Raw genomic sequence first — 16,539 nt, forward strand, 5'->3', positions numbered from 1 at the left:
GTCCCTTTGCTAATATATATTGTGCCTCCCAAGCTCCACATATATACTTCTGGTCAGCACAGCTTTGATCCTTGCAATCACCACATCACGTCCTTCAAGGTGTCACGAACCAGCCATCGGTTTTACCGTCCTTAGCATTGCTAGTAAGACACTTGTAAGAGCTTGGTAAGGTGCTCCATATTCCTGAGAGTTGTTGAGAGGCACCACTACACCCGCGTAGTAGATTATTAGGGATAGCCTTCACCGTTTCTTGCTGTTTTGGTGTTTTCAATGGCAGGCGATGATGATGAGAGGACTTCCCAGGATTTTGCAAAGGAGATGATGGAGGCCATTACAAAGGCTGTCTAAGATGCCATCAATAAAAGCGGCTTCGTAAACCGCTCAGGTATGGGTGGCATTTCAAATCACCACCACCAACAAGGTAACAATAATTGTGTGCCCGATGATCCTTATGCTAAGGTTAAGTTTAAAATACCATCTTTTTTGGGTTATTATGATGCTGAGAAATACTTTGATTGGGAGATGACAGTAGAGCAAAAATTTAGTGCCCACCTTGTGCCTGACCAACATAGAGTTCGACAAGCCAGTAGTGAGTTCAAAGATTTTGCTATCATGTGGTGGGCTGGGTTAGCTGATGATGGAGTTTTACCTACTACGTGGAAAGAACTTAAGGTAGCTATGCGTGATAGATTTGTTCCTACATCCTATCTTAGAGATCTAAGCAAGAAACTGATGCGTTTAGAACAAGGGGATAAATCTGTACATGATTACTATGGTGAGCTACAAAAGGGATTGATGCGATGTAGCATAGTGGAGGGAACTGAGGATTCCATTTGTCGCTTTTACGTGAGATTAAGGCGCGAGATTCAGGACATAGTAGATAATAAGGAATTTAACATTGTCAACCAGTTGTTTCAGTTTGCTATGTTTGCAGAGAAGGAATTGCAGAGGCGTGATCAACATGTCAAGAACAAGGCGAGTATGTACACGCCGCGGGCGAAGCCACCTTCGAGGCTTCCCAAGCCCATCTCTTTCTGGGCACCCCCACCAACGAGCAAGCGACCAATTGCGTCCAGAGTTTCTGCAGCACCAAAACCACCTCCCCCACGACTTGCAGATTTAGGTAAAGGTTCTTCGCAGGTATCCACCAAGAGTTGCTCATCTGTCGCTTCGACGGGACGCACGCCCAGGATTCGATGCAACCGCTACCATGGATTTGGCCATCTGTAGAAGGTTTGCCCTAGTCAACGTGCATACGTTGCTACTGAAGATGGCTAAATCAACACCTCCAGTGTTGAAGACGATGAGGAGGAAGAGAAGAAAGAAGAAGAGCAAAAAGACATATCCATAGCTCCATGCATGCTTGAGGAATGTTTAATTGACCAAGCGCCTAAAATTTCTGAAGATGAGAAAAAAGGTAATGATAATGGTGCTACAACTACTAAGGTATACATAGTTATGATGTGCCAACTATGTCCACTACTTGTGCTACATTAGAGCAACCCATAGTGGAAACAATTGTTGAAATACCTTTGTCACAAAACAATTTTCTTGTGATAAAGAAGAGTTATGCGATGCATCACTTATATCCATGCCACAACTAGTGGATGAATATGTTAATTCTATAGTAGAACCACTATGTGTTGAGTTTAAACATGTTATTCACATTGCTAGCAAGAATGAAAAGTTTAAATTGCTATCTTCTTTAAATACTTGGGGTTATATTCAATTTGATGATCTTTGTCCACTCAACTGTTTAGAGAAGAAACTCTTTGCTAGATTTGAATTGCCATGTCCTTATGATGTGATTTTTCATATTATTGGCAATTATAATAGAAAAGAGGAATATAATGTGCATCGAGTATATATTTGTTCGAATTTAACTATACCTCCTTTTCATGATGAAATGTGTTGTCTAGAGGACCGCATGCGTATAGGTAATTCTCTATCTAGTTCCTCTAGTTGTTTAAATGAGTTACAGGTTGGTTTGTAACAAGGGGAGTGTTGTGGTTTTTCGAGTACCAAGATTTCAGGATCCAACCATATAGCCATCAATAAATGTTCCTCACCGGATGTTGTGAAAGATAAAGATAAGTTCAATACGCTCCATGACAAGGTGAAACCGAGGATGGTTTCCAGTCAAGAAGGGGAGGATGATGAGGACACAACTAGCTCGGATATAACCATGGCTACTTTATATATTAATCAACCAAAGGTTCATATGTTCTATATTAGATTTACTTGTTATATATTTGAACAAACGTTGCTACACAATGAGTTTTGCGTGTTTCCGTTTGCAGAGGTACTTGCTTGGGCGAAAGAAAAGAGACCAAGCATAAGGAATGCATGGATGATTAAAGAAGTTGATTGGGGACAAAACAAAGACTTTCTCCAAGTCTTCTTTCATCTCACCACATCACTTTTGGTCCATAGAAGACAAGAAATAAAGTTGTACACGTTTTGGATTTGGATTCGGACTCTTGACAGTATCAATTTCAAACGGATCTAGCTGCTGATCTATAAGGAATTTCGGGGCCCATGAGTACTTGTTGGAAAGCTTACGGAGTCTACTTTTAGATGGTTTTGGTCCCACACCAAAATTCTTACCGACCTGCTAGGGATCTGTAAAACAAGCCACATGCCTCATCCAGTCCGAATCAAATTTTGAGTTTTGTGCCTTGTAATTGTGTCGTGGGCTTAGCCCAAGGGGGTGTGCGCCCTAGGGCGACCCTAGGATGTCCTAATCATATTAATTCAGTAGCCATCATCATTTAGAGTCAGGTTTTGCTTAGATTATTCCGTCAAGAACAGTTTCGCCGCTAGATCAGTTTGTGGAACCCCAAGTTCGAGTGCTTAATCATTCATATGCAATTGTGTTGCAATCTATCTTGTTCTAGCTTGTGTTCTTCGATTCACATGCAGGGATTAGCCTTCTCGGCGAGGTCAGCCGGGTTTAGGCACGGTTGATAACCAGAGGAGACGTGGTGCTGCGATTGCGGGGCTTAGTAGCGTGTTCGTTCAGAAGCCGGATCGAGTTGTGTCGCGACTCCTCCCAAATCGACTTTATCAATACCTATCGGAAGATCGGGACGTAACATCCCTCATCATCTAGTAGCTCTTCTTTCCTCTTTTGTAAGCTTTGTAATTTATTTAGAATACTCTTCTTTATACATTTAAGGTATTGAAATACTTTCCAAGTATATGAATGCCTCCTTTACATTATGTTCGTGCTATACTGAATATACTGCTAGCTTATGTGGGAGATGCTTTGGTGCAGGTATAATGTTTGTTTATGCAATTACTCTATGTCATGACGATGATATTAGAGTGGTATATGGTAGTTTAGAAGTGGTGTCTAGATTACGAGATATCATTATTTGGGGTTATATGCTGCGGATGAGAGGTGGGCCGCTGATGGTGACTGCTCAGTACGAGTATTCCTCCGCGCGTGTATATAGTCCTAATTTAATTTCCTGGAAAGGGTATTCCTCCGTATTTAACCCCGGTTATATGGCCATGACGGGCTATCGTGAGGAACTCGGCAGTCAGGGGTGGCTTCTCGAAGTACCATGAGGGCATCGGATAGAGGGTATTAGCTAGTATATCAGATGCCTAGAATGTATGTATACTATGTATACTAGAAGTATAGAAATAGATTATCTTTCTCTTTTCTTTCCACTTAGCTTAGATACTTTGTTGTCAGAATGAGTAGCTTACTGCTTGTGTGTCATTCTACCCTTGAATTATCTTAACCCCTGCTTAGACTATGATTATTACAAGTAACATATAAATTATTAGTCAAGTTCTCTCTACCATGATCTTTCCACGGAATTAAATAAATACGATACCCTTGGAATACTCTCGGGTGAAATGCTACAATGGTATATCCGTGCGCTTGCGGGTAAACTCTGTAACCATAATATACCGGGAGTATTTTTGCGCCTTTGCTGGGAACTATATTTCTAGTAATGTCGATAAGAAATACCAATAAGCATTTTTGGCGCCGTTGCTGGGGAAGATTCACAATAGAGATTACCTGAACTAATACTTTATATTTACCTCTGTATAATCACTATCCTTTGCAGTCTAACCTTGGTTGTTTTCTCTTTTGTTGTGGAAACAGGCCTGTAGTCCATGACTGGTTTCAACTTGCTGGAAAACTTCAAAGAAAATCCAGAAGCTTTCTTCCGGAGCATCAAGCCACGAGTCGTTGCTCCGCAAAAAACTCTACCGACAAAGAAACCAGCCATACCAGCGCCACCAACTTTCAAGACTATGGCTGACAAGACCCTTCGCGAGTTCGCTACTCCCTCTGCTGATAATGTGACCATTAGGGCGCAGATCAACATGGGAGACGTGGATTTTGATATGAAGTCCAGCCTCATCACGATGGCGCAGGCTAGCCCGTTCTGTGGCAAGCCTAACGAGGATGCCAATGCTCATCTGCAGCAGTTCCTAGAGATCTGTAGCACGTACACCATAAAGGGTGTCAGTCCAGACGCCGTCAGGCTGCGGCTATTTCTGTTTTCCCTTCTCGGGAAAGCGAAGCAGTGGTTTTATGCCAACCGTGCTGCTGTCAACACCTGGGACAAATGCTCTACGTCATTCCTCTCGAAGTTCTTCCCGATGGACAAAACCAATGCACTTCGTGGAAGGATTTCCAGTTTCCAGCAGACGAGGGACGAGTCCATTCCTGAAGCATGGGAACGACTTCATAAGTATGTGGCCGCCTGTCCTCATCATAGGATGGACGATAGGCTGATCCTGTAGAATTTCTATAATGGACTCACTCCAATGTCCCGTGACCACCTGTACGCGGCAACTGGAGGAACTTTCTTCTCTAAGACGGTTCGGGGAGCCGTTGATCTAATAGAGTAGATGGTCTCTTATATGGGTTGGAGCGAGGAACGACTCCAAACCCGTCAGCGAGGCATGCATACCATTAAGGAGACGGAACTACTCGCTGCCAAGCTGGACCTCCTCATGAAACGCTTGGACGACCATGACAAACGGCCACAAGGCACCGTCAAGGCCTTGGACTCACACGTCACGTATGAGTTCTGCGGCGGCACGGGTCATTCTAGGAACGATTGCCCGGAAACCCGTGAGGAGACAATTTACATGGGCAACAACAACAACAGGTATCGTCCACAAGAAGGTCAGGGGTGAAACCAGCCACGCCTGTACTATCAAGGAGGAAATAACAACGGTAACTTTTCTAACCAACCCTCCTTGAAGGATCTCATTTTTGCGCAAGCTAAAACCACTGATGCTTTAAGCAAAAAGCTAGCTGCCAACGACAAGGTCCTAGAGAATATTAATGTTAAGCTAGATGGCTTTGCTTCTGCGCTCCAAAACCAGCTGTGCTTCAATAAAATGATAGAAACCCAATTAGCTCAGTTGGCTTCATTAGTCCCTGCAAATGAATCTGGGAGGATTCTAGGGCAACCCGATTCCTCCATTGAAAATGTCAAGGCGATCACAACGAGGGGAGGTAAGTCCACTTGTGATCCGCCATATCCTAACCATGCAGGCACTAACTGGATCGCCAGAGAAGCGCCATCTAGTGACTCGGCTGACAAAGAGGTTCAGCTAGAGAAGGTTGTACTGCAGGAGTACTGCGACACACAATTGCTGTCGTTTCCTTAATGGAGTAGGAAACCATCAGTGGACGAGCAGTTCGCTCGTTTTGTTGAAGTAATCCAAAATATTCACATCAACGTGCCATTGTTGGATATTATGCAAGTGCCAACATATGCCCATTATCTCAAGGATATTCTCAACAACAAAAGACTGCTCCCAACAATGGAGGTGGTCAAGCTGACGGAGCAATGCAACAATGTTATACTCCACAAGCTCCCGGAAAAGAAGAAGGATCCGGGGTGTCCTAAGATCACTTGCTCGATCGGGGCACAGCAATTCGACAAAGCTTTATGCGACCTAGGAGCCAGTGTCAGCGTCATGCCTAAAGAAGTTTTTGACAAACTCAACTTCACGGTGTTGGCACCAACACCGATGCGCCTACAATAGGCTGACTCGTCAGTCCGTTACCTGGCAGGGATAGCGGAGGATGTGCCAGTCAAGATACGGGATTTCTTCATCCCGGTTGACTTCGTGGTACTGGATATGGACACAGGGAAGGAAACGCCACTCATGTTGGGGCGTCCGTTCCTTAGCACCGCAGGGGCCAACATTGATGTGGGGACGGGAAGTATCTGTTTCCATATCAACGAGAAGGAGGAAAAGTTTGAGTTTCAGCCGAGGACTGAACAATGCTCCATGGTCAGAATAAAGTACGGGCCAAACCCGCAGAATATTCAAGTGGTCGAAGTGGAGCCATCCAAGACGGATAACCTGGTAAAATTCATGCAAAATTTTTTGGAGAAGGAAACAACGATGCCCAGGAACCGCTATTGGAAGACGCCGGTAAAATCAAGTACACCGGCCAAAAAGCTAGAGCAGCCGGCTTAGAGGAAGCCATCTTCCGCACCAAAACCAAAGAAGGTGTGGAAGGAAAAGCCAAAGATGCGCGCTCCATCACCTTTGGAGACGAGTGGGAAATCCGCGCACTAAACTGAAAGAAGGTATGGTCTTGCACGTCGGACCTAAAATGACGCGACCTTCGCCAACAGGTAAATTGGTATGTATCTGCATATTTGTTTTCAACAATTTAATTTTCACATCAACACATGTTTGAATTTCAAAATTGCATTTAGGATTTTTGAATTTTGAGGAAATTCTTCAAATAAATTTTTCAGAGCAAACCAAAATAAAATTTTCAACGAAAATTCACTGTGCCACGACCACACTAACCGTTGGAACCCAACAGCCGAAAGTGGGGCCGGTTGGGCCCACCAGGGGTTCGACCGAACCCACTGGTTCGGTCGAACCGGCCATACAACGGTCGGTTGTCTCCTTTTTTCGAGACAATGGCTAGTGGGCCCCACAAGTCAGTTTTGGCAGTTGTCGGTGCACTACTTAAGCCAACCGGCCGGGAGAGGGAACTCCACCCCATTTCAACACATTTTCATTCCCTCTCTAAAGTTTGCTCTCAAGTTCATCCAAGCTTTGATAGTTTCCCTCAAATTCAAACACTTAGTTGCATCCATACAAGTTGCTTTGGTGAAACTAACCGGTGGATGAAACTCTTGCTATTCTAACCCCCGCCGAGTTAGTCCGTTCTTGCTCCATTGTGTAGAATGAGGAGGCGATTGTCTCGTCTGTTCAAGGGATCCGGCTCTTCATCAAGCCATCATGACGAGTCTAGCGCTCGTTCATCAGTTGATATCTCAATGGAGGACACCGAAGCTCCGCGACGTCTCCTGAACGACACCGACCTTGACCTTGTAGATGATCGAGAAAGACAAGCCAACTACATGCTGAGTGACCAGGAGTATGCTCACATGCGAGAATACTCTCCGGAGCTGCTGAAAAAGATAGGTATGGATGTTGATATTCGTGCTATTTGGAAAGCTGTTGGTTGGTAGAGATTTGCGGTGGTGGTAGATGAGCCTGGTTCTCATTTGCTTACTTTGCAATTTCTGTTCACCTTCTCATTTCCTTACTTTGCAATTTAGCCCCGGTTGTATGGTCATGACGGGCTGTCGTAAGGAACTCGGTAGTCAGGGGTGGCTTCTCGAAGTACCAGGAGGGCATCGGATAGAGGGTATTAGCTAGTATATCATATGACTAGAATGTATGTATACTATGTATGCTAGAAGTATAGGAATAGATTATCTTTCTCTTTTCTTTCCACTTAGCTTAGATACTTTGTTGTGAGAATGAATAACTTACTACTTGTGTGTCACTCTACCCTTGAATTATCTTAACCCCTGCTTAGACTATGATTATTACAAGTAACATATAAATTATTAGTCAAGTTCTCTCTACCATGATCTTCCCACGGGATTAAATAAATACGATACTCTTGGAATACTCTCGGGTAAAATGCTACAATGGTATATCCATACGCTTGCGGATGAACTCAGTAACCATAATATACCAAGAGTATTTCTACGCCATTGCTGGGAAGTATATTTCTAGTAATGTCATTAAGAAATACCAACAGTATACCTCCTATCCTACGACTTATGGAATATACCGATAAGGTATACCTTCACGTACACGGATCGTTCCCGTGAATATCGTTTGGAATCCATCGCAAATTATGAAAAATATCTCTATGAGTCAAGCGATTTCCAAAGTCCTACTCGGAAGGGATAGAGTTTCTATTATGCCATACCAGATCGAATACCCTTAGATCTTTATTGGGGGTCAAGATGATCCACGGTATAAAAGGGACCCCTGGGAGGGGTGAAAGGCATCCAATTATATCGCCAACACACCCACCATAGTTTACGAAGCCGGAGTACACGGAGTCAACTCGCTAGGAGATCTCGTCGAATCCATCGACTACGATCTCGTCGGTACCATCTGTTTCGACTACTCTCTTTGTAAGATGTTCTCATCATCATCAATCCCATACAAACTAGATTAGGGTTATTACCTGACAAGGGGCTTGAACCAGTATAATCCTTGTCTTTTGTCTGCTTGATGTCGTACTACGTATACCCTCGTTGCAACGTACCCCAATACTCTATTCATCCGGTCCGCGAGTATCACTCGTCGATAGTGGTGCGCCAGGCAGGGGGACTTGGTGCTCAAGGATCTACCGGTATGATTTCAAGACTTCCTGACAGCAGTACCAACACCGGCGTCGATCAAGGAGCCTCTGCTCGACATTGCTGGTGTGGACTCAAGTCGGATCCATTGTCTTTCCGGTCTACACCGTTACGCTGATCTCGATTGGCCCAATCATTATCGGGAACGAGAAAGGCATGGTTACGACTCCGAGAAACGACACCCCGCTGACAATTCCTCCCACTCAAGTGGAGAACGGAACATCGACGGCCCCAACACTTGGAAGGAATCCTCAAGCGGCCGAATTTTGTCCTCTATACAAAAGATCAGAGCCGATAAGGACGACCACCCTAAAGTAGAGATCTTGGTGTCCTATGCATAGGACATCCAAGCACACTCTCGAGGACTGCCCGGTGATACTCCATGTGAAAGCTGAACTCTACGCCTGTTGGGAACATGGGATTCAGCGCACTTCACCGATGGGAACACCTACTACCCAATTCATAAATCTACATCTCACGATCTGACAAGCTGTAGGATATTTCTCAGATCCTCAAAATGCGGCATCATCGTGTCCAACAACCGTGGGTTCAAACTCCGTGTGTTGCCAAGGAACAGGATGCAGCGACAACATCAGATCGGTTCGTAGGATATGTTGGAACTAATCCAAACGAGCCGTCCATGCTACACCTCTTGGAAGACTACGAATCCTCTTCGGAGTCACCACGAGATGTAAACATGGTCGGCAACACTGAGACGAGTATGTCCGCAGCAGCGAGAACGCCCGCTCAGCAGTTACGAACCCTGCATGCGATATTGAGTGAAAGTCCTTTTGATTCGGTGATAAACCCAGATGTCGACCAATGGGCGGCGCGACTGCGGGAGACCGTGACCAACCTCAATGCCTGTGGGATACACGGTACCCAGGTACCCAACAACAAGCCTTGGGCCGCACCGCATGGGGTGGGCCCAGTGCCCTAGGCCCATGCGGCATATCTGTATACATAGAAGGAGATAAAGGATAAGGAAGTCTATCCTATCTCTTGTAAATAGATGGTAGGTACCCAGATTATAATGGATACCGTGCCATGTATGGCGCTGGCGGCTCTAGCTCTATATAAAGGGCATCGGCGACATACATAGGGGGGATCATCTCCATAACCCGACTCTCTTCTTCTTCTCCTCGGATCATTTTTCACTCAGATACAGAGAAAGACATACACTGAACATAGGGTATTACCTCATCTTGAGGGCCTGAACCAGGATAAACACCTGCGTCACTATCTCTCCTTGATCTTGCACACCCCGTAAAATATGTTGCTGATCACAGAAATCGGGAGACCGTGACCAACCTCAATGCCGTATTTGTAGACGCAGCAGTTGAGCCATCGCCAGGTGATCCGCCCGAGGAGACGGTGAACCATCCGTCGACAAAGCGGAGGGAGAAAACCCCACCGGAGGACGACCTTTCGAAAACCGATCACCTCGGCCAAGGCGAGATCCTACTCCACCACGTCACGAGAAACGCGATCTTCGCGACCACTTGGACGACCGCTGGAGAGACAGAAGAGATCGCGACAATAACGATCGTCATCGACATCGTTCTCCTTCTCTCAGCGGGGATAACACTACTCACTGACGACACCGTCACCGCTCTCCTTCGCGACGAGGAAGGAACGATGGTCGAGGAGGCGCCCCTAACGAAGATCGAGACCGGTAGGCCCCTAGTGACCGCCGCAACGACATCAATAACGACAACCAATGAGATCAGGGGGCTAATCGCCGAGATCGAAATTCCCAATCTCCCGACCCCGGTCGAGATCGAGGACACAATCGTCGTTCGAGAAGCCGGGCCCCTGAGCCAAGCGACTCCTCATCCTCATCTTCGTCATCTTCTTCGTCGGATCGGCCTCCCCGACGATGTCATGACCGCGGGCTGCCTTCCATCCCAGGGAGTCAGTGCAGAGCATTCACACCCGCACTCCGGGATGTGGATGGCCCGAGAAGTTCCGACCAGGCGCAATCGAGAAATACGATGGAAGCACAGACTCAGAAGAATTTCTACAAGTCTACTCCACAATCCTCTATACTGCGGATGCAGACGATAACGCGCTGGCAAACTATCTGCCGGCTGCGTTAAAAGGACCTGCTCGCTCATGGCTAGTCCACCTCCCGTCCCACTCAATCTCCTCATGGGAAGACTTGTGGCAGCAATTCGTCGCTAACTTCCAGAAAAAAATAGTACATTGTTCGAGAAACTATTGATTTTCTAGCCGTCAGATGCGCTTCAAGGTTCGTGCTGCTCGTGGGAAATAAAAACCAAATACTTCACGCCAGAAATAAAAACCAATGCAGGCAAGCAGCAAGAGGCGACATGTAATTCAATGAGATAGCCAGGAAAAAAATTAAAAAACTAAGAAAATCGACGAGAGTGCACTGGTTGAGTTTGATGATTAGTGTGTACTGCAGATTACTCAGTAGTCAGTACTATCACTTTTCAATGAACAAGAAACGTTGAAATATGAACCGTGCCTTCCTGGATGAAATTTATTTGAAGAGAAACCTGCAGGCCGGATCGAGTTGCACCACGCATGCGTCCAAAGTTCCAAATAACATAAACGAACTCTCATCCATGCATAAAACTAATGACGATATTTTTTTTTGATAGGGAACTAATGACAATATAGTAATGCCACATATAAGTCTTACACGAGTTAAGCAAACATACTGCACGTGCGCTCATCTTAGAGTGGTTTAGTCTGACCAAGTCTACTTAATAGTAGAATAGTTCTTAGCTAGAGAAACAGCTAGAGTTGCTGGATAACATAATTATTTTTAGGAGATATGAAAGCCTCAGCTAGGTAGCAGTAGCAGTAGCAGTAGCAGCAGATTAAAACCACCTAATGTTCCAACAGAATCGGCAGTACTTCATCGACTGTCTACTTTTCACACAGGAAGCAGCCAGCACAGCCCCAATGCTGCAGCTCATCCGAATTCACATGGAGAGTTCCACTAAGCGAGCTTTACCCTCAGCTTCAGCAACACCAATCAATGACTGCACTCCAACAAGTATTCCACACCTCAATTAGTCACATAATACAGGATAAAAAATAGCCCATGTTAATTCTCTCCTGTACACTCCTCACGTTTCGTAAAATGCATATTAATTTAGCCAAAAGAAATCATGTTCTTTAAACTCCATTTGATAATTGAAACTAGTCGACAGAGTAGGTTGTGCTACTCTACAACGTAATAACAGATCAAGAACACCAGTATGATGGTCAGCAAAATAAATGGTGATAATGTAACTTAATTACTCTGGTATTCATGGCATAAGAACAGTCCTGTCACAAATCAAGGACACCGGTATGACCGCATGCCATAGCATAGTCCAAAGTGACCATTTCTAACATGCATTAATACAAAATTATTATATTGAAATTAATACAATTTCAAGTACTATCTTATAAACTTATGAGGCCACAGTTGTGCGGTTGTTGGATGTTGACTTGCCTTAGAACAACCATGCTTCATCTAAAGATCTATAGAGAGTCAATTATGCATTTGATACTAAATTTATTCTAGCACCTTAATAAATTTGTGTCTTTTACTGTTAACATCCTAAATTAATTCGTTTATCCCACCATAGTAAAGAAAAGAAATAAAAATCTAGTATCTTACCACACTTGCTTCACCAAACTTCACAGTTGTTTGTTGCCTTTTAGGGCTAATATCTTCCTCAGGTTCCACTTCTTCCCTTGGATGTTTTCTTGGAGTGAAACCCTGGCAATAATTCTCAGTATGGCAATCTTCTTGACTTGAATGCATATCAGTGCCTGCCCAAGAATTAACACTCACAAGGATCACTGGATTAAGTAATAGCATTACCTAGTCTGAAATTTTACGCATAACGTTCTCAGTTCTCTTAAACAGGGAATGCATCCAAATAGGTGAATAAGCTTTTCATTACTTTTTCATGATATCCAATAGTTTTTAGCAGGACACAGTTAAAATATGAGCAGATGACCAAGAAAGCGCATCACTTAGTTGTAGCACACAATCTTAGAAAATCTCATATGCAATGTAATGCTAAAACTACCGTGTACATAAAAGAAACAAAACAAATTTCAGAAGGACCTATAGAGAAAAAAATGAGCAAGTGCAGGTGACCATGAATATGCAATGGTGTGCAAACATAATCCGAAACTACCATGCCAAGACACATAGTAATTTTCTGGAAGAAAGCATACAAATACAGAATTTTGCAACAACCGCTTGAGACATCAAAAGCATTGATTGGCATGAAATGCCATCATGGATCAGATATATCATCATCGCTGATGCATATTCTTTAGATAATATGCATCACTGATGCATATAGGCCCATATTAATAAAATTTTGTGTCATTTAACAACATTTTCTAGGGATTTATTATGAACATAGAGGATTGCCCTTGTTTGAAAACAAATAAGTATGTTCAACTAGTTTACCTGCATTTGTCACTGATGAGATCCCATATTTTTTTCCAGGACTTATCATGGTGCCAAACAAAGTTTGCAAGACTGTACTGGCAGGAACACCTGCAGTGAGCTCAGAAGTTAGAAATGGCATGCAGCAGGTGCAACAGTTCAAGGGAATAATTGTGCATATAGAGGTTTGTCACAATTGAAGTTGAAGGTTACCAGTTTTTGTCGCTGAAGCAATTCCAGAATTTTCAGTATCAGTTGTTATGGTGCTAAACATAGTCTGTGTGATTCCAGCAACGAGAGAACCTGCAAATGAGTTCAGAAATTATTACAGATGGCAGCGGGTAGCCATATGCTGATCAAATGCAAAGAAAACATCAATCCTGAAAATGCTGCTGGCTCCTGCACAGGAGTATAGTATGATATGAATACTTGAATAGTAGCATAGTAAACTTAATGAAAAGCTGTTTGTCCCATACCATTTTAAACAAAACAGACAAAGGTTACAGAAGATGTAGCACAATCAACAAGGTATTATGGGAGCATAGCTCAGCGCAGGAGTAACCTAAGCATAAACTTAGCAAAGTATTAATTCATTCTAATTCTGCAAAGAATTAACCAATCGGTTGCCATCTCCACAAATCCAATGTGAAAATAGAGGATAAAAGTTGAAAATATAGAGCCCACGTGGATCAAGCAAGTATTAGATGTGACCAAAAGAACTCGATAAATCACACAGCCAGTAGATATATGGAGTAAGTGGAGAGAAAATGACGTGTGAGTATATTAGTGTCTAGGTAGACAAAGCGATTGTTAACTTGCCTTTCTTCTCACTTGATTGGAGTGGATACCCTTGATGGTGTTCTGAACGCTTGCAGCCAGCACGTAAGCTTAAATCTGATGATCACACAATTTGACAGTTGACATGAATATGAATACTGTATACATGTGGTTTCTCAAAGTCAAACACTGTAGTATGACCAGATCGTGTACATTCTAATTATGACAGTTCATAGAAATCAAATGGCATCATAACATAAAATGTGTGAATAGGTGATCAAACCCTATAAGGCCTTGTTCGGTTAAGCTCTTCCTAAGTGGATTGAAGGGGAATTGGAGCGGATCCAATCCCCTCTAACCCCTTCCTCATGAGGATTAACCGAATAAGGCCTAAAGTGGAAATTAACCAAAGAGATGGCATATATAGAGCGAACGCTATTTAATTTTACCAAGGATATCCGCCATCCAGCTCCTCGCCTTATTTGACAGTCCTTCTGTGTAGAAATATGTGTGGTTACCGGTTGTCACAGGTGCAGAATTAACAGTGAAACTAATAAAAGAGGTGCATTGTTTTACAATAACAGTTGGAAATTATACCCACCCAGACTTAACCCCTGAGGCTGGCCTGAAGAAGGCAGACTGCAAAAAGCAACATATGCAAGTGTTTGTGAATGTCACAAGAGGGTAAAGAAAAGCAAAGGCAGAACAATGGAGCATCACTAAGATTTGATTTTTTTTTTCTTTGAAAGCAAGATTACTCTCAAGATAGTAGCATAATTGTACTGTACCATCTCTTCATCTCAAGATAGAGCTTGGCAATAGTTGATGCTTGGGGGTGGCTTTGCTGTCTCACGTGACGCTTGGATCGGAAACTAAAAAAGGAATTAAAATCAGTCAGAAGTGAATAATTAATTTTGGTGAGTAGAGTAATCAGTAGTACATACCCGAAGCCAATGGGAAGCACGTTATGCGGCTTCACCATGCCTCCCGGCAAGTCCACAAATCCGACGAGCTCTGGAGTACTATGAAGCAAGCTTCGGACGATCTGCGCTACTTGCTCTCTAACGCGCCCCCAGTCCAAGGACTCCCTGGACATATGCGGAACAAATTAATTACTCCCTCCGTTTCTAAATATTTGACGCCGTTGACTTTTTTAAAATATGTTTGACCGTTTGTCTTATTCAAAAAATTTAAGTAATTATTAATTACTTTCCTATCATTTGATTCATTGTTAAATATATTTATATGTATACATATAGTTTTACATATCTCACAAAAGTTGTTCAATAATACGAACGGTCAAACATGTGCTAGAAAGTTAACGATGTAAAATATTTAGAAACGGAGAGAGTAATTAAAGCTAATCACCGTCCAGTGTGTGTATGCTGATTGATGATCTCAAATGAGAAGAGGAGAGGAGACGTAGCTAGTACCTGGTACGGTCCGACAAGACGAAGGAGAGGATGGAGCGGCGGATTCTGGCGGCGTGGCTGTAGGGGGAGAGGCCGCTAGATTGGGCATAGAGGCGGCGGTGCTTGTCGGACCAGGCAGCGCCGGCCTTGTTGCCGGCGACGACGTCAGCGAAGGACTTGTGCATGTGGAGGAAGAGGAGGAGGGTCTGGGCCTCCTCGCTGAGATGCGACCCGCGGCGGCGGCGCTGGCCGGTGGAGCCGGAGGACGGCGGCAGGAAGCGGCAGATGTAGCCGATGGCGTCGTCCCACATGCTGCTGGTGATGAGGCGCTCCAGGCGCGGCAACGACACTAGCACCTTCGTCTCCTCCGCCATCCTGCAAATGCAGCCACGCCACGCCACGGTTCGTGAACAATCTATCGATCGGGAAAAAGAAGATGATGCCTCTATACGTACGCTTCGAAGGTGGATCGGAAGCCGTGGAGCCAGAGGAAGGTGAGGAGGCGGCGGTGGCGGAGGCGCGTGACGCAGCGGTACTCCGGCGGGGCGGCGGCGGCGGCGAGGTTACCGGAGCAGCCGTAGGCGCGGACGATGTTGGGCTCCATCGAGCGCGCTCGGTCTCCCAACTTTGATTTCGAGACCCCTCCTCTCTCCACTTCTCTTCTGTACTGCACGGCGGAGTTGGGGAATTGCGGTGCGGGGAGTAATAACTCGCATCGCTTATGTATTCGGCAGCGGGACCCACGCGACGCCCTCCCCTCTCCTCTCCCCAGTCCTCTCCCCGCCCTCCTCTTTCCAGCTTTCCTTTTCTTTTTCTTATTTATTTTCCCTCACGAATCGGTGTTACGTAGGTTGGGCCGTTTAAACGGCCCATTCTAGCCCTTTTTAGTAATGTAAAAAGGAATAAGTTCATGTTAGGTGTCTTAACTAATCAATGAATCCGATTTGGAATAAGTTCACCAAATGTCCCTTAACTTAACAGCGTGATTTTTTAAGGTCCCTCAACCACAAAACCAAAAATATTCACCCTTAAACTTATTTAAACCGTTCACCGGAGGTCCCTTAGCAGTATACATTGGTGGTTTCGCTGACGTGGAATCCTAGTCAGCAAATTTTTTTAAAAAAAGATACATGGGGCCCATATGTAAGTGAGAGAAAACAATGTGGCCCCACATCCCTTCTTTCTTCCCCTTTATTCTCTTTTCTCCTTTATTTTCTTCTCTTCTCTCGTCTTCTTCGAC

The 16,539-nt window shown here is 44.4% G+C and overlaps 1 protein-coding gene and 1 non-coding gene across 2 annotated transcripts; both read right to left on the bottom strand.

Moving 5' to 3' along the window:
- Positions 1-4,641: 4,641 nt before the first annotated feature.
- Positions 4,642-4,748, bottom strand: LOC127780983 (small nucleolar RNA R71). Its single transcript, XR_008018873.1, has one exon. It is a non-coding gene; the product is annotated as a small nucleolar RNA R71 (small nucleolar RNA).
- Positions 4,749-11,278: 6,530 nt separating this feature from the next.
- LOC127778869 (uncharacterized) lies at positions 11,279-16,037 on the bottom strand. Its single transcript, XM_052305511.1, has 11 exons — positions 15,755-16,037; positions 15,321-15,674; positions 14,832-14,975; positions 14,676-14,759; positions 14,489-14,526; positions 14,337-14,381; positions 13,930-14,004; positions 13,324-13,413; positions 13,132-13,221; positions 12,322-12,476; positions 11,279-11,695 (listed from the first exon to the last, which is right to left on the bottom strand). Exons 1-11 carry the CDS (start codon positions 15,901-15,903, stop codon positions 11,636-11,638), a joined length of 1,284 nt encoding a protein of 427 aa, XP_052161471.1. The 5' UTR covers positions 15,904-16,037; the 3' UTR covers positions 11,279-11,635.
- Positions 16,038-16,539: the final 502 nt, after the last annotated feature.

The sequence above is a fragment of the Oryza glaberrima genome, chromosome 7, assembly GCF_000147395.1.
Source record: "Oryza glaberrima chromosome 7, OglaRS2, whole genome shotgun sequence".
NCBI lineage: Eukaryota > Viridiplantae > Streptophyta > Magnoliopsida > Poales > Poaceae > Oryza > Oryza glaberrima.

Coding starts and splice junctions, on each gene's coding strand:
- LOC127778869 (XM_052305511.1), bottom strand. CDS start 15,903: ATGGAGCCCAACATCGTCCGCGCCTACGGCTGCTCCGGTAACCTCGCC. Junction 14,382..14,488: donor GCCTCAGGGGTTAAGTCTGG/GTGGGTATAATT, acceptor ATTTCTACACAG/AAGGACTGTCAAATAAGGCG. Junction 13,222..13,323: donor TGCTTCAGCGACAAAAACTG/GTAACCTTCAAC, acceptor AGCTCACTGCAG/GTGTTCCTGCCAGTACAGTC.